At 38.5% G+C, this 19,401-nt stretch overlaps 1 protein-coding gene across 2 annotated transcripts in view; it reads left to right on the top strand.

Annotated features, from left to right (window-relative positions):
• crhr1 (corticotropin releasing hormone receptor 1) overlaps positions 1-19,401 on the top strand; it is a 155,835-nt gene that overhangs the window by 108,502 nt on the left and 27,932 nt on the right. For both annotated transcript variants that reach the window (XM_036589760.1, XM_036589761.1), the window contains exon 6: positions 3,427-3,533. In XM_036589760.1, the coding sequence (XP_036445653.1) occupies positions 3,427-3,533 (107 nt within the window). The remainder of the gene's footprint in view (positions 1-3,426; positions 3,534-19,401) is intronic.

The raw sequence follows: 19,401 nt of genomic DNA, 5'->3' as shown, positions 1-19,401 counted from the left end.
TTATGCGAACATAAATGGTCAGTCTTTTTGGGGTTAGCCATTAGACATGGAAATCAGCCCTTTTTAATAACTATGAAACGTATGAAGGTAACTTCCAAGTTCCATTCATCTACACTACTAGCGCTATTACCAACACTCTTAAAAATTAAGGCTCTAAAAGGTTTCTTTAGACCAATGTCACAGAACTGCTTTTAGTTCACTAAAAAACTTTGAGAGGTTCTTTCAACAGCCTTTAAAAGAGCCATTCTGGTAAATGTAAACAAGATGAGCAAATGTGAAGAGCCTTTTTAAAGTTTAAAGACCCTCCAAATAATGCAAAGGTTCTATCTAATAGCAATTAAATTAAATTCCCAGAAACACAGATCCAAAACCAATAACAAATGGTAAGCTTTTATTCAAGTAGGCTATGTTAAAATGAGGTGACTTCTCCAAAATGTTCAATCCCCCTCCTTCACATCTGTCTATCATATGAAAACAAAATGCATCAGGAGCAGCTTACTACAAATGTCGATGGTAGTGTGGTTAAGCCAAGAGAGAGGAAAGGCAAAAGGAAAGTAGGGCAGGTAAACCTTCGCCTCCAATATGTCATTCGTTATCACTGGATAAATTATGAAGAGCTGTCTTTGAAGAGCCCTCCTGTGAGGATTTGGCTTTGCGTTTGTGTTAAAAGCAGTGGAAACAGTGCAGGAGTATGTGAGTGCCCACACTGGTACCAGAATCAATGGTGGGATGATAGGCTCAAAGGCCCTGACAGTCTGCCTTTCCAGTGGCAGATGGAAGAGGCTTAGACTCGGGCCCTCTGAAGTCTGCTGGATGCCTGTGCGGTTGGTCTCAGGAAGCACAGAGAGGGTGAAGATAAATCCACAATATTCGTCTCTCAGCCTGCCATGTGTTCACTATCCTTGAAATTTGTCCATGATACTACTGTATTAATCAGAAAATATTAAAGGAGACCTTGCCCGTTCACATACACGCTGCTTGTCACTGTATCTACCATTCAAGAAATCGTCGTAACTGTCTGTATTTAACCAAGAGAGATGCGATAAAATGTGAACATTCATCCCCATTAACTTGAGGCTAACATAACAGGCAAATCCCTATTATCAGGCTAGTGGACCTATTTGTTGGGAAAACAAACAAACTTGTTTAATCTTTTAGCGTAAAAAAAGGTTAAAATGCAGAATATAAAGACTAGTCTCAGCTCCAGTTCTGTGTCATTTGCACCCAAGTTTGGCCACAACTATCAGGATTTTGTCAGCTGCATTCTGATTTGCTAGCCACACATCTGTGTATATACACTTCTAAGCGGTGTTTGTCATTCAGATGGGAAATAAAGTTTTGTTTTTCCCCAGCTAAGCTCTAGTCAGCAATAACAATGAACAAGACATATTTCAATGGCATTTTCCCAATCACCACCTTCTATAGACTTCACAAAAACAGTGAGCTGTGACCGATCATTTTGCATGTCAGTCAAACTGCCTCTCCCTGACAAGCAAGGTGGTTCTCAGTCATGTGGCGGAACTATACCAAAAAATAAGATATGACTGGTTTTATACTATTTACAGTTGTCTTTCCAAGAGCACAGGGAACTACATGAAACTGGAAAAAATGAGTAAAAGGCCTCCTTTAAAGTCTTCTTATCCCATAGAGAAGGAACCTTCTTAGAAAACATCAATCATGCTTGTCTGACTCACCCACAGGTTTAATCCTGGCCTCTAGCTGCATAATTAGAGGAGATATTAATAATTTGAGTATTTTAGGGTTGCTGATTGACAGGAGTATTCTTGTATTTTTAACCAATTTTCTAATTATCAAATTGACGGCATGATTCATTATACAGACAATTACAATTTTGGAAACGTACCCAGCATTTACAGAAACAGCCAAGCTACAAATAAGAATTAAAAGGCTTTATTCATGCTACACATGACTGCCTCAGAGTTCTAGCAGTCATTTGCTATAATATTTGTATTTTACAGTAGTAGACACACAGTAGTTTTTAATAGCATTCCACTCAAGCTAAACTTTTTAGAACCTAATGAACCTTCATAACCTCCATGTGTGTGGAGGTATCATGGGGTCAATGACCAGTGGGGGCCTGCTCATAGATCTACTTTGTGAGGGCCACAGGAAATCAGTGACAGATTTGTGTAGCAGGAGTGCACAGCCTGAAGGCACAGGCAGGGGTTCCTGGCCCCTACGATCACAGACCACATGATAACTACACACACGTGTACGTGCACACAAACCAGCCTGATCATTACGTGATCAGCATATGGTCCCTACAATCAAAGCAATGTCATGGGACAGGCATCAAGTGAATTTGTTTCTCTTTCAACAGACACAGCACACAAAATATCCATCCGCTAAAGTATTTGAAAGCTTCAAAACATCATGACTCACAGGTCATTTTGCATATGTTCTCACTGCCTAAATCATCAGATTGGGTCAGCTTGACAGTCATCAAGGTGCATTTCACATCTGCTTCATTTTCCATCAAAAGTAAATATTTAACAATCGGCAAAGCCCGTCTCATATTAGCACCACTGTTCCACTGCGGCAGACTTTTGGATATTGAAGTGACATCGTATTTATAATCCGTTTGGGACTGCGTGCGGGCCGCAGAGTTCTTCTAAATATCCACGGCACTCAGCCAGGCATACAGTTCTAATCCAACAGCAGCACTCTAGAGTAATAATCCTGAAAATTGACAGATTAGATGAGGGATTATAGAGGAGACTTCGGTGTAGTCTATGTGAATGTTGGGTTGGTGCTAATCTCGCTAGTGTTGTGCTTTAGTGATTACAACAATTTAGGAAATAAGATAACATTATCAGTTTGAACACTCCAGCTAATAGTTAACATAACTAACATTATAATGCTTTTGGAAATATGAGACAAGGTAGTAATAGTATATATTTCAGTCCAGGCTGTGTACAAGTTAGATAAAACAGGACTGTCTAGGCTGATAATGAAAAGCAGTTTGCACCGCAAGACATCTCTCTCTGAAAAGTGGCATTTTTATCCTTTGTTTTATTATTATTATTATTATTTTAAATGGCACGAAAGAGATTTTTGTCTTAACCAATGAAAATGAAAGCGGTTCTTGACATTCCATGTGCCACTAGAGAGCTTTCATCAAATGCTCTGGTCTAGTCAGCTAACACAGATCACACAGATTCTGAAAAACAACAATAACACTGCATGGGACTATGTTGCAGAATGAAATTGCAAGTCCTTCCAAAAGCTTTACGTCAATTTTGTTATGAAAAACGCCAAAGAACAATAGACAACATTATCTATGATGTTTATCTTTTATGATTTAAGAAGCTTTAAGATGTTATTTTATGTCTAGAAAGTCTGTGATCTGAAAGCCTGCAATCTTCCTGATGTGTTTTGTGTTCGCCTGTGTCCTCATTCTTTCAGAAAAAAAGCAAGCTGCACTACCATATCGCAGTGATCATAAACTACCTGGGCCACTGCATTTCTCTGGGAGCCCTGCTGGTCGCCTTCATTCTTTTCATGAGGCTCAGGTGAGTTAAAATAAATTTAATGTCTAGATTATTTGGAAAAGATGTTTACATGACCACACTATAAAACATTTATGTTACATATACACCTTACAAGTAGCATACTCAGGATCATGACAGAAGTTGTACCTGAGCATGCTTGAGCACGGTATTCTTAAGAATGTAAAACCAATTAAGTGAAGACAAAATTGATCAGATCTAAAGCAAATAAAGTTCAAATAGGTGCTCACTAACGCTTAGTGTTCCTTAACCTCTTAATTAACCACACTTCTATAACTCCTTGTAGTTACTAAACATCAAACATTAGAGAATGTAATAAGCATGGCGTTCAAAGGGGCTCAACGAACTACCCTATTCAAGGAACTGGTTCCATGAATATTCTGTTTCTAACTTAGTAATAGTTAACTTATAGTTATAATATTATAACTTAATAGTTATAATAATTAGCTTTGCTGTCATGTATTCAGTCTTGGGTTCAACACAAAGGTGCTTAAATCACACAGAACTTTAATTAGCACTATTGTTCTGGCTTTTTGCCAGTCCTCTGGGCAAGTGTACCCACTACAAACAGAGAACAGGACAATGCTGCAACCCATCAGCAGAGCAATTGATTTTCCAGCTGCTGACAAGAACCTAAAGATTATATATGTTGAGGCACCATAGTTGCTGCCCTGGCTGTAAGGCCTAAGCATGGTCAGCTTTCTCATTTCCAAGGCTGGTCTGCCCAGGTTATTTTCCAGCTTTTCATTGCACCTTAAAAATGACGATGCTGCATGGTCAGTGGAAAACTACTCTTTAATGAGAATTTAAGGGAAACGTCAGAAAAGCAGTTGCCCAGCTCTCAAGAACATCTTCATATGCCCGATTTGATTAGATCTGAAGGAAATTCCAACAACTCTTCAGAAATGCACTGATAGACTTTTTTGAACAAAGACAAAACACAAAAGCTGTACAAAGCAAAACTTGACTCTGGATTATGCACAACTCTTTATTAGCTTGGATCAACAACCAAAATGAAGCTCCTGGAATACGTGTTTCAGTGTATCTACAATCTTCTTTAAGTCTGCTTTATTGCAGACTGAGAGGTTGTGAGAGAATTAAATCCTGCTTTGAGTACTCTCGGCCAGATTATCCCTGGATCAGACTGCCTTGATTAATCTGGGCAAGATATCCATTCCTGGTTCCAGGATTCCCAATCACAGCATCTCATTCGGAGTCAGATGAGCCAGCCTGAAATTTTTTGCATTAGTTCTAGTCATTGTTGCCTGTGAGACATGCTGGTGGAGACAGCGACATCCACAATGCCTGTCAGCCTCCCTATTAACCTCTCCCTCCCCTAGCTAATCTCCTAAAGTCATTACGTCATGGAGAGATTGTGCTTGAGGGCAATAAATGGAAAACAGAGGTCATGAAGTTGCAGGCTGTCTGGCACTGGACTTCTCGTAGAGCTGCGATGTAATGAAATAAGCATCAGGAACAGATGTCCCGGGTACACACTGTTGTGCTTCCACACTTAGTCCTCCATCCTATATCCATCTCTGACCTAAGGGACTCTATATAGGGGGTGAGGGGGCAGCATTTTGAATAAGCTTGTTAGTGTTTCACAGGGATATCCAAGGATATCTATCTGTGTTTCTAAGAGGCCTGATCCTTTTGGGCTGTGCAGCTCACACAGAGCTCAAGCAGCTGTCACAAACACTGAGAACCAGGAGGCTCGAGATACATATCACCTTTGAATCAAATATCTTTTACTAGGATACAACTACTTGTTACTGTATCATAAGTCAGAGTGTAATTCTTTAAATCCATTGTATGCTAACCAAAATATTATTTAGAGAACTAAGATTTTACATGTTAAAAGGCAGACAGACTTTGCTGAGAAATATGTATAATCAGCTTGATTCGATTATGCAAATATAGCAGTAATGACCTGCCACCTTGGTGTATTGTGTAAAGGCTGAGATACTGCCTACACATCTCTTGGATTATGTAACACACTGTGCAGTCTAACTGTAATTTCAATGTGCAGATCCTCACAATGGCAAGCTTGAATAGTTAAACTGAATATTGCATGTAGTGGGATTAAATGCAGCCTTGGAATTTCTTTCCAACTGACTGCAGCAGTCAGATGAATCAGTGTGGGCTACACCAGGGACAAAGCCTGCCTGCTGGGAGATTTTGAGACATTCTTGCAGGCATGTAGCAAGTGGAAGCAGAGCTGGGTAAATGGATGACATTCACCATCTCACTTAGGCATTCAAGTGTGAAAAAAGAGGCCGAAGACCAGTGAGCAACACAGTGAGGGCTAACCTCACAACACCTTAGGTCAACCCCACAGTGACAAGGCAGTGTTGAAGTCCAACATTTCGTATCGTATTTCATGAAATGTAGCTTTGTTCAGAGTCGGACAAAGACTGTCTTCCTGTGCAGTGCAATACAAACACTTCCCAAATGTCTCCAGGGCAGCTGTTGCAGGCATCAAGAAAAATAAAGGAAATGCACAATAGTCCTTTTTTTGCATCACAGTATGTCATCAAGCATAGAATTATGAGGCATACTTTTGTACAATCCAAAATGATTATTTCCAAGTAGCCCACAAGGAAAATCTGCTGTGAGATTTTACTATTCAAAGTTTGAGCCGTGTTTACTGATTCTAAGTTACCCACAGACCTAGTGACTCTCTTCTTTGGAAGGGATTCAAAGAAAGGTGTTTAACTGTGTTTCAAAAATAGAGTTCATACATAATACTTCCAAGCAATCAAAGTTAAATGTGTGTTTGTTTGGTCAGTCCTCAATTATTAAACAATAGGAGCTGTCATACATGCTTGTTTTAGTTCATTTACACTGCCTAGAATACTGCCTGTTTCAGTGATTTCCAACAGAAAATTATACCACAACAAAATCAGTACACTGTAGAAGCATTGTGAGAGCGGTGAAGAGCAGTGAGAAGGCTTCACTTAAGCATTACATTGTTAGCCTTGATGATAATGCTATTAGGGAAGCATATCTGAAGGTCTGGGAATGGTCTGAGCAAATTAAATTACAAGTTAAATCTCAATTATGCTTCTTGCTACCCACACTTTAAAAGTCACTTTTTAAATGTTAACAAAGTTAATTTAATCGCTCTGAAAGTTTCTGTTGTCCTGCAAGAGGAGGACCTCTGTACTGCTATTTGTGTCCGTGCTGACGTAGGAAAGGGTAGCAGGGTGAGAGAGGCAGCAGACCTCAGAGCACATGGCCACTGCATGAGGCTCTGGCCCGGTGCCAGAATCCTGCGGGGTCCTGAGTGTACATGGGCCACTCTCTCCAGCCAGGCCCCAGTATGGGATGTTACCGGTACATCTGCACACCATTTGGGCTGTGAGGCGCTTTGGGAGGCCCTTTCGTAAGCGCTCCAGTGCCGCAGGAACTGCACTAAGCGGGCATGGATCTCTAAGGCGGGCCCCCATGTGGAGAGCGGAACCAAACTGTCTTAACGCTCTTCTTCTACCCCATCCATTTACACTTCCCCCCCCCCGTTTATGGCCTGTTCATTCTCTCTCCGATAACCGTGTCAACAGCAGGGGATCTTCTAGCCTGGAGCTTCTTGTGCCCTAAGACCGGCCTCACTCATTTCTACAGATAATTCATGAAAGGACACCGCTCAAGCAGAGAAAGCCTGATGGTCTAGATCAGTAACACCTGAGTAATAGTAGGGAGGTTTTGAACAGACAGCTGCTGTAATGTACTCCCATTAATGCAGGCGGTAGCAGAGGCCATAGTGCTTACTCAATGGCAGGCACTAAGCGAGGCTGTTTAACCCAGTCAAAGTGACAAAGAGGCAAAAAGAAGAAACAGGTGACATCTTGAGTTACCAAGAACTGAATCTTGGCCATATAGTTTGTCATAAACATCATTAGTAGTTAAGTAGCTTAAAAAAAAACAGTTTTGGCGGGTAGGAGTATTTTTTTGCAGTATTGGATCACTGCTTGATTAAGCAAACACTGTCATACAATCTGTAGTAACAGGCTGTATTTTCACCCTTTATCCAAGTAAAAATCAGACATTCCTTTATTGCATTAAAAGGTATTTAAATGGAAAGATATTTGGTATTACTAGCATTAGAAATCCTCACTTGTTAACATTCACTAAAGCAGATGCGTAGAAAAAAAGGGAATATTGTCAGTTTTGCCTACTGCTGGAGCTCTTGCCAGGATGACAGCTGAAACATAACCCTGTGGGCACTGGCTCAGTCATCTCCCCAGCACCAGAGCGAACATTTCAAACATATAACTGCCAGACAACATAGATTTACAGCAAAGCCAGGGTTGCTTCATCCTCCAAAGCCTATTTTTTTCATGGGCCAAAACTGCTGTTTTAAAACAGTGACCATGAAAATGAATTACTTTTACAAGTGCCTATCTTATAGAATAAAAAGGCAAAGATAGCAGCATGAGCAGTTGCAAAATGAGCTGGTTTTCATGGAATGTATACTATTTGGATAAGCTCTCTGTTTGGTCACCTGAGGTTTTACATATACTGGATGCAATTAATAGGCATTTCGCTGGAAAAGTATTATTAGTTTGGTACTAATGGCATTAACAATTTGCTTCATAGGTACCACAGTAGGCAAGCACCCAGGTTTCCACTGGGGAGAGCTTATGGCCTGAGAGTTGGAGCTTAAAACTTTATCCGCTTCCTTGCCAGTATGTTCAGTTATGCCACCATCAGGAATGCCCCCTGCAATGGAGCCATGGAGATGGTTGGCACAGACATCATCTCTGTGACTGTGATCCATAAACCTGTAGCGAAGGACAATATGTACACACAATGGATAGATCAGATATTAGACAGTCGTTTTATATAAGTATTTTGATTTGGCAGGGATTTTTTCCCCTTCTCATTATCTCTTTCCGTTTCATTTCTTTACATACTGAAGCTTTATCTTAATTTACATCATTACATTTTATATTAGCACTATTGCACTTTCACATTCATTCGTCATATATATAAATTCATATTCATACCATTTATATATTTAAAATACAGCCTACAACACAAGCATTTGACGATATTTTGATATTGTTTACGTTGACCAATCTACACATGCACCTATATTTTTGAACCACATTTTGCAACGGTTGCACTTTTTTCACGCTAAAACGTTAACACATTTTTTGCAGTACCCTAAAAATGTAGAAAACAGGTATGCTGATATTCCCCTTACTGCAAAAGGAAACAGCTGTGGCTGCCACACAGAGAACGCATTCCTGCATATTACCACCCATCCATCCTCTCTCTACCCAACACTGAAGGATGGATTGAATAAGAAATCCAAATTCTAAATTTTGATGAATGAATGAATCCACCCACTCATCATGCCGATTTGCTTAACTAATTACTTTTGCCATTATGACAGCCAGTAAAAACACCCTGAGAGCTGTGATAAATGTAAGACCCTTCTCAAAAATACTAATGAATCTGGTTTTTGTCAAGGTCAAATGAAAACATGGCTGAACAGAGCATGTGAAGGGTGATGTTTGGATAAATTGGTTAAGCTATAATTAGGGTCCATGCACAGAACCTTGTCCCTTAGGTCAATGGTCCCAGCCTTCACATGGTTTTAACCTTGTGCTGAAAGGAGACAACACTAACAACAATGGCAGTTTTTGATGGTGTTTGGCCACTGTGTCTCACTAGTTTACTGCTGTGTTCAGCTCCCAGTACGCTGCAAAAGAGAAAAAAAAGGACTCTGCACAAGCTGAAACGTAGCCAACTGGAGGAGAGAGCAGGCAGAACGTTGCCAATGGTTTAGAGCAGAGCTATGCGTATTCCAAAGATACACCGAAAACATACCCATCTATAAAAAGTAGGAGAAATTAAACTTATAGACAGCGGTCAGCCACACCATGCTTTATCCACATGCCTTACTATGAAAACCAAAATTAGTAATAAAACAATCTGTACTAAAGAACCTTTGAAAAATTAGCGATTAATTAGAGACATTAGTGATAAATTTATAAAGAACGGCTTATCCTTTACGGTTAGCCTTTAGCCTGTTTGCCTCATTTCTGTTTCCTCTCACAGGGCCTGTAGAATGAAACAAAAATGTGACAAGCAGGCTAAAGCCTGTGGCGCCGCCTCCCTCGGTCAGCTGCATCAGACGACGCCACGGTCTCAGGCACTGGTCTTCACATCATGCTGAGAATCTGCTGCTTAATGGCTGCTACTGATAGCATGAACAACTGCAATATTTACTGAATTCAGGCAGTGTTTAACGGTCACAGATGCACGTAACGATAATTATTTAATGACTTAATCAATGAATGAATGAATGAATGAATGAATGAATGAATGAATGAATTTTCAGATGTGAAACATTTAGAATAATTTCTGCCAGGGGTTCAGAAGCTGCTGCTAAACATATCTTTAAAAAATAAACTATATAGTTTACTTTTGTTGTTAAAGACAATTCTAATTAAAAATGAGCATCTAAAATGGTTCAATTTATACTAATTAATACTGGAAACTGAATGTAAATGCAAACTTGCAACATAATTAAACATGTAGTAAATGAATAACTCTTAAGCTCTAATTGGCCCTTCTAATTCTCTGCATAACTAAATCATCCATCCATACTTTAATCCTTTACAATTTCGAGACAAAAAAAAATCTTTTGCTTAATGTTCCTTGGCTGTGCTCTGCTATAGCCTGCCCTGCTCTCACAACAGTACAGAACCACAGGAGGTCAAGCATAGGAGCTTCCTCTCACCCCACAAATCATGCCTCCTGCACACATCCATTAACCACGGCTGCACTTCCTAATCTCTCCTCGTGAGCCTCCTCATTCCGGTGTGTTCATATCTATTGTTCCGGACCTATCTACACTCTTTCTCCATTATAACTGTGATATTTTCCCATATAGATTTGAAATGGATTTTCCATGGCTTGATCCATAAATGCCAATAAATCATTTAGCTCTTTCATACACAGACACACATACACATGGCCTTTTGTACTGAGTAGGAAGTGAAAAAAAAACAAAAAAAAAAACAGGCAGCATCAAGAAGAAGAGATCATTTGAAAAAATGCTTGTAATAGATAGTGATCATACTATTTAATACCTTTCCACTAACTGTTTCCAAAATACTAGTTATACTGAATAAAACATCAAAATTTTTAGTTCTTATTCTGGAAGTACAAGTCGAGACTGGATGACATACCTAGCTAACTAGCCTGCTGATGCCAGCTATTCACTGTGAGCTAGCTAGGCATTTAAAAATGTATCTAAGGTAAAGGTAACTGGACATTTTTTCAAAATCTAGATCACATAATGAAAGAGGTGGTTTAGAATTCTGGTTGCAATAGTCGTTGTTTTGACAAGCATTTGACATTTTGCTGGCTCTTTGTCGTCTCTGCTCCAAAAGCTTGTTTGAATTCTGGTGTTACTTTTTAGATGTTTACATACAGTGTTGTTAGTTTAGAAAATGTCTCTCTCTCTTAGTTTGTGAACCAATTTACTGATTTTAAACACTCAAAGTAGAAAATGAAAATAACTAGAAATAACTGCCTAGTAGCAAGACCAATGAGTGGATGCTCCTTTATGTACTTTTAACAGGATGCACTGATGTGGAGGGTCTCTTCAAAATAAAAAAATAAAAATAAGTCAGCAATTTGCCACTTTTATCATTTATAGTCACCACTTATAAATAGCAGTGACAAGGCTGATAGATCTGAATTCAGCCGTCAGCTCTCATTGCTCCAGATCCATTTGTGAAATCCACAGTGCTCCTGATTACAGTCCAGGAGACACAGCCGCTTTCCAGCCGTCACTAGGACAAATTACATCGTCAATTTCACAACACACTCGCCAGATGGATATCTCCTTGCTGTATTTAGCACGCAGTATAAAGCCTGTGAGTTTGATTGACAGGGGGGTTTATTTATAGCACAAAATAAACCAACAGTCCTCTTAGCTTGGCTGTCAGTTTGAATAACTGTGCTGTGCAGAAGAGCTTGATGTGTCTCAGCTTGACGCATCTGAGAAGCGACTTCCAGAGTCTTGGGTTTTTGTCTGAAAAATGATGTATTTGACAGTGAGTAAGAGCTGGTATAATTTACCACTTTATGTATGCTGATCTGAGGCCAGTTTTGTCATGCGTCCTACAGTTAGAGTTGTGGTAGACAAAGTCAGTGTCAGGTCTACAGGACCGGTATGTACATACAGTTAGAGGTGGGTAATCCAGGTCCAAAAAGTAAAAACCCTCCCCAGGATTTTGTTCCAACTTTACACAGCTTATGCTACTAATTACAAGATGTTTTATGAAGTGAATGACATTGTATTGACAAAAGGGCCCTTAAACCAAAATGATGCTGGCATTTGTTAAGGATCATTTCCAAGTAATGAAACTAAGAATGCCTAATATCAGTTGCATACATTTCTGTATATTTTTTATATTTAAACTGCAAAAATACAAGTGATTTTACTTGTGAAACACAAGGACATTCAAATGCAAGTCATTTTCTACTTTTTTAACTCAAATAGAAACACAGACAAGGAACTTTTACTGGAGTAACATTGTACCAAGAGTATTTCCACTACTATTCAAGTAGATGATTTTTTAATATAGAATATGTACATGTATATGGAAAAATACATATGGAACAAATATCCATTACATTAGTTTAAGGGCCCTTATGTCAATGTAATGCCACTCCCTTCATAAAACATAATATCTTGTTCTGCAGAAAAAAAAAAAACAGTATCGGTTTTAGTAACAACTAAGTTGTAAAGGTTAAGATGAGTGAGCCAACAGAGCATGAATGTGTGTGCATATACACAAACGGCAAGAGAAATAAAGGCAATGTAAATGACACTGATATAAAGGACAAAGAATGCCCTCATTATGAGGGGTTTTACTCCAAAATAAACCAGTCATTTTCCACAAATACAACACCTGAATTGACTGGTCAACTCTCCCAAATAGAGCACTTAATGGACCATACAACTCTCCTAAAATGTCTCCTAAATGGACTGGGCAGCAGCTTCAGGGAGCATTATAATCTATGTCACTGTGTTCAGGCCCAGAGCACATTTAGCCCTTACTATGTATAGCTCCATTATTGGAGTCATGCATTCCCATGTTGTAATGGCCTGCATATCTACCATCACTCCCCCTTAATGTTATCTGCTCTCGTTCTCCTGAACCAGGTTCCCTTGGTTTTGCGCAAGATGGCCGTCATGTCTTTACTACGTCTTTTACTAAAACTGACTGCACCACAAATCCTTAAGTCATGTCCCAGCGAATAAGAGCTAATTAATATGTATCTCGCTTTAACATGACAATAATACGAACAACATGTACAAGTTGAACTGAATGAAATTGACGTAGCTTTTAGCTACATAGCTTTCAGTGTTTTGCTTTCTGTGTAATTTCTGTTGGTTTCCCCAACACACACACACACGAGTTACATTCTGTCAGAGGATAAAGTCTACTGAATCTTAAGTCTGTTATTATTATTAAATTCAAACATTTATAGTTGTAAAATATCTTGTCTTCTACTTAGAAAACCAAATGTGGTATTAACAAAGTTTAGAATATGACCATCAACATAAGCTTGTTTCAATGAGTTATTGGTAAGAAATAATTAAATTACACTATGCTTTTACTAGCACCAGCAATAAATGCAACTTCTAAGTCTTAAAAGGAATCTTCATTTACTGTATATACGTTTATACAAACATCTTTACTCACCTCTATCTTTACTCTCATTCATGCACATGCTCAGTCTCTGTCTCTCTTTGTCTTCCTCTGTCTGTCTCCATTATGCAAGGACAATTTGTTATTTCTGTATAATCTGGTGGTGAAATGCAGCGCCAAAGAAATCAAAGAAAGCTTTTGATGCTACTCAATATCTTAATTTGTTTGTCCACATCAGACTCTTTGCTATAAATAAATTTCCATGAGCTTTACGTCTCAGAGCAGCGTCCAAAGCAAAGCTGAGATGAATGCCCTAAGATGATAGCAAGACTGTTACTGTGTGTGTATAAAATTTTGGCCTATTTACAAAATGGGCACTCTAAGGAAGATTTACCATTTATCTTCCTCCATGGTTTTAACCCTTGGTGGCCATAACAAAAGCATGTTGTATAGTATGTATTATATGGTAACCATTTGAACTCCAGGCTTGTTATTCATTATTAGTCTTAAGACTTGTAGTACTGTGTAAACATCAGAGACCCTTTATTTATCACCCTTTATTCATTAAACTTCAAATCAGCCAAAAAGCATTCATTCGTTTTCATTATTCATTTTCAGGAGAGATTTCTGCAGAGATACAATATAAGAAAATATGCTTTTATAAGAAGGAAAAAATGGTGAAAACAACTGGATTTCAAAAACAGAATACACATCTATCCAAGGTACAAAGAAAACAGTACTCCTAAAACCTAGTAGACTACCAGCAGATAAAGAGTACTTAAAACTCATTTTTGAAAGAGAGGAAGAAAAAAAAAAAACAAAGCCCCACTCTTGCTTCAGATCTGAAAAATCCACAGGTGTTTGTCCATCCTTCCACTGTGAAAAGACAACTCAACACTATGAAACTGTGCGTAGTAGTCAAAAAGTTAGAGAAATGGATTTTAAACTTTCAATCAATTCCATGTTTGTGTTCATAGCCAAGAGGAGATACAGGGAGATTCACTCGAAAGAGGCCCCGAATATTCTGTTGTAACTCCCGTTAGGATGAGGCAATCCGAGCCAAAAAAATACACTACATACCTTAACGTATGTGCAATCGTTTACATTACATGCAAAGGTGGAAGTGATCTTCTGCCAGACACATTTTGATACAGTGCTCCAGGTCCCTGAACATATCGGCAAGGATTAGATTCAGTTATTCTTTGCATGGTAGATCATCCTCAGATCACTCCGATCAGTGACCACTGATGAAGGACCAGAGGATGACCAACACAAACTGTGCAACAACAGATGAGCTATTATCTTTGACTTTACATCTACAAGGTGGACCAACAAGGTAAGAGTGTCTAATAGAGTGGACAGTAAGTGGACACAGTGTGTTAAAACTGCAGCAGCACTGCTATGTGTCTGATCCAATTGTTCCAGTGCAACACACTATGACCACGTTAGTGTCACTGCAGTGCTGAGAATGATCCACCACGCAAATAATACTTGCTGGTCCTTTGGTGGTCCTGTGGGGGTCCTGACCACTGAAGAACAGGGTTAAAAGGAGGCAAACATGGTATGCAGAGAAACAGATGGACTACAGTCTGTAAATGTAGAACTACAAAGTGCACCTATATAGTAAGTGGACCTGATAAAATGGACATTGAGTGTAGATATTAGGTAGGTGTACCTAATACAGTGCCCAATCAGTGTATTATTATATTTGAAGAATATATCAAAATCAAACTGATAATTCCCAGCCTTTAAGGGTTAAAGATGCAAAACCTCCTCCCTTTTGGACAGTCACCTTGCACTGATCATCCGTGGCATATTTTCTTTAAAATCTTTTTTTAAAAGCCCCATCTGCTCCGGTTAATGGGTTCAAAACTCTCATCCCGCAGACAAAATCCCCATCCACTCATTTACTCTTGACACACATGCATCATCTCTGTCCACCAGCGGGGAGACAGGATGGTAAACACCCCTAAAAATACAGTCAAAACAAGTTTGTTGTCTGAAGTTTGTTTAAGTTGTTGCACTGCAGCAACAAGGCTCATTTAAGTAACAATTAATGGGCACTTATAGTTGCCACGTTATCATTGTGCAAACTACATACATAAACTATCACACACTTACTTCTTATAAGTCTAATGTAAACTTTAAAAACTTAAAAAGTTTGTTGGCCAATAAATGGACACTACATATTTAAAAGTCTGAGATCATCCTATGCCCACTGTTAAGGTCATTCAAAATACCCAATTTTCCTCTAATCCCAAAAGTAGTTAGGCAGGTGTTCAGTATGGTGAGTCAGACGTTTATCATTTTTTTGAACAGTCATAGAAGTTTAAAAAAAATCAAACAAGAAGAAGAAGACGAAGACAAAAACGAAGAAGAATTTAGCTTCGACACTATACATTCTCAGACGCACTTCTGAACATTGTACTCCAGGACAGTGAAGACCCTTCATCTTGTTTCTACGTCTTAATCAGCATAAAAAGTCTACTGTAGTTGTCTAAAGGTTACTGCACAAGACAAGAAGAGCCACGCCACGTGAGTGACAGACAGACAGACAGACAGACGCATAGAGTAATTATAAAGATACATGCAATTATATTACACAGAAAGCGCTGCCGATAAACAATCTTTCAAGTTAATTTTACATTCTGTTCATATAGATTCAATGCAATATAGTTTTGAACATTATTCTGACAATTAATCAGATTTGGTATCAGCTAGCTACCTATTCAGCAGCTCACTGTTTTTGAGCTACAAAGTATGAGAGGTATAAGACGTGACCAGGCTAGTAACATTAGCTGAGGCCTAGCATTGATGTTTGAGGTTTATCTTAAAGACTTTAGATTGCTGCCCACCTCAGCCCAAGCCACCTACTACTGGGTTTCATATAGTACAGTAATATTAATGCTGTTTTTTTGAACACCACATGTTATCTACCTGACACATCAGGTGTGCTATAGCCTTTATAGTACTATGAATCTTTTTTTTGTGACAAATATTATTAGATTCATGTCCTACAAATTTTTCATATCACATTTGATGGAAAAGCAGTTTTCCGATGAGGAGGCCTAGATAACTAGGTAACTACTACTTTCCTGTGTTTCTTAAAGCCATGTCATTATGTAACTCAGCAGTGAGGTATTCCTGCTACTGGGCAGCTTTTCTTCTTTTCTTCATGCTCTTGTACAGGTTTTCTTTCTTTCAACTCTCAGAGAGAGTTAATTGGGGAATCAGAGGTGCATAGTTCATGTATGTGCTGTGCGTGTACATGTGAGTAAAAGAGCAAGGAGTGAAGATGCACACATAAAAGAGAAGAGATATCCGCTGGGTTTTATTGACTTCCATGAGCAGAGATATAAATTAGGTCTGTGTTGAAATCTACTCGGAATTCAGATTTTAGAGGACAGCAGTAGAAGAAGAGAAGAGGGAGTAGTGGGAAACCCAAAAGCGCGTGCTTTGGAGCAGAGGTAATATTGGGGTATATGGTGCCGGTCCTTGAGAGCCGGTCTCCAGCACAGTTTGGATATATCACTGCTCAAAACACACCTGGTTCGACTCATCTGTTAACCCTTTAAGGACTAAGCCTAGAAGTGGGCACTTCAACATATCTTGTTGATTATAACTGTAACTGAGGGGTACAATACACCAGTAGTGAACCGTAACAACTTAAGTTCGAGCCATAAATGTCAAAAATATTGAGAAATTATGAAATTTTAGTAGTTTTATGGCCAGTTTCATGCTGGGCGTTTCAATTTAACCCTTTTGCTTCCAACCAAAACTTAACAATGGAACAAGAGTAGTACTGTAATACTTTGACATTCAATAAATGCACTAAACTAAAACAAAAAATTGTAGACATATCAGAAATTACTAGCTCTTCTCTGAGTGCTGCCCTCTGCATTATACCATCTGCCAATGTTTTATATATACTGTATATCAACATATAAGCAAAAATGTGCAGAACGAAAATAGTGTCAGCATGTGTTTTGAATTTATACTCATACTGGAGATATATATTGCTTATTAGCTGTACAGAGCCACTCCTGACATTTCCAAAGTGTCTCTAGCCTCGTTTTTGCTGAACTCGAAAGCCATGATTTTTTTTTTTCCCCCTCTTGTGAATGTGTTGCCAAAGAGACGTTTGTCGTTAAAGGGTAAATGGTGGGTGTGTTTGAGAAGGGGGATTACCAAGCTGCACTGGACACCGGCCCTTCAGGATCAGAGCTGAACACCACTGCAATCAAAAGGACGTAGAACGTATTGAAAAAAGTAATGAGTGAAAAAAAAACATAAAACTAATAATTTAGTTTTCAATACAGAATCACAAATGTTTCTGGATTGCTTCTAAATTCCTGGCAATACTACAACATAATGGTAAAAATGAGTGTGAATTTTTGCACATAAAAAGGAGAGGGGTTTGTTTTGTTTTTCGTATAGTTGTTTGTCAGTACTTTATAATGGCAACAAGTTATGTGTTGTGTCCAGGTTATAAGGAAAGGTCAGACAGCAAGCACATTCTTACATTTGCAGGAAAAACATGGCATAACCTGTGATTAAATATTTATGTGATTTATGTGCATAACAGAAAAGCTTTTAGGGCTCTGGGTGTTTTAACACGCACACTGAACTCCGCCTAAACACAGAAATGAATATTCTAAACTCCTCTTGGGTCTCTGGTTGGATTTGTGTGCAGCACTGATTTCAAGTTGTACCATTTTCTTTGGTATGCTAACCTTTTAGAGCAAGCGTTTTTGAGACCAGTTTGGCCGGTCAATCTGCAGTAGGTGTTCACTTCCCCCCTCCCTTAACCTGAATATGAGGGATTAGTATTCAGTGTCATGTGCTCCTACTCAAATCACAAGGTAATTCTGAGCCTCACAACAAGCCAACTAGCTCACCAGAAAGAGCTGCGGCTTGGCACTTTTTCCTTAGCTCTTATCAGAAATGATGCACACAGTCATTCTCAGCAAGCGTTTAAAATGCTTTCACTAACCTGTCATCATGTAAACCTTCTAAAAGTGTTGCAGGAGCATCAGATGTAGAATTTATACATGCTTGCACCAAACCCACCATGACAGGATTAGTTCCATTTCTGTTGATATTACTGAAGGCCATGTTTAACCCTCAGCAGTCTAGAATTATTATTGTTGTTTTGTTATACTATTTACAGTGCTACACAAAAATCAGAGACCATCCTTCACTTATTTAATTTCCAGCCAAACCAACCAGCCTCCTTTCTTTTTGGCAGACTTGATTTAGGATTTTTGAAGAAATCTGCAGAGATATTTTTCCTCATCTCCAAAGTTCAGCCTTAGAAGTTTGTTGCATTTTCTTATGATCCAAGTAATCCTCAACACATTCAGTGATGCTGAGGTCTCAGAGGTCAGTCCACTGTTCTGAGAATGCCAGTTTCTTTGATTAACTTGAATATGTTCTTCCTTTCTGGCTTTTCCTTTTTCCAGTAAGAGCTACTTGACAGCTACACTTCCTTTTAGACTCACTCTTGTCCTCTCACAGTAAAAGGATTGACAAAAACACATGTAGATTTTTTTCCAAATATAAAGCAAGAGTGGAGCTTGATTTTCTCTTCTCTCATAGAGTGAAGAGTGCCTTAAGTACTGTTTATCTGATGACAGTTTTGGTGGTCTACCATGTCTTGATTGTTGTTAAAAGTCCTATTCTATATCTTAACTCTATATCTTAACCATTTTGAACTCTTTTGAAAACTCCTGTTTTTTCAGGTATTTTCTTTTTTACTTTCCACTTCCTTATGCAAGTGGATTATATCTAATATCAGTAATATATTCAACAATAATGTACTTAATGGCTTTGACAGGAAAATAAATAAATGAAGTGTGATCTCTAAATTTAGCACAGCACTGTATATGTAAGCACATTATTTACATAAATGTACATAGTGACATAACCGCAACTAATGTTTTACCTTTAAATGCCAAGACCAAAAAAAAAAAAATCTGTTTCTTCTCTTTAATCTACTCCTCTCATCTAAGTACTTTGATAAAATAATTTCTGACAAAGCCAAAAATTCAAAGATTTTGTATTGTTTGTGTCGCAAACTATAATTTTAAACAAGCAAACACATTGCAGCCTAAACATAAATAAAATTAGACATTTCAGTTGCCTTTTATTGTTACTGTGATGAAACAAATTAATAACAAGCCTTTAGTGAT

This window comes from Colossoma macropomum, unplaced genomic scaffold (genome assembly GCF_904425465.1).
Source record: "Colossoma macropomum unplaced genomic scaffold, Colossoma_macropomum, whole genome shotgun sequence".
Lineage (NCBI taxonomy): Eukaryota > Metazoa > Chordata > Actinopteri > Characiformes > Serrasalmidae > Colossoma > Colossoma macropomum.
Note: the sequence above shows the minus strand (reverse complement) of the source record. Positions and strands in the feature narration are given on the sequence as shown.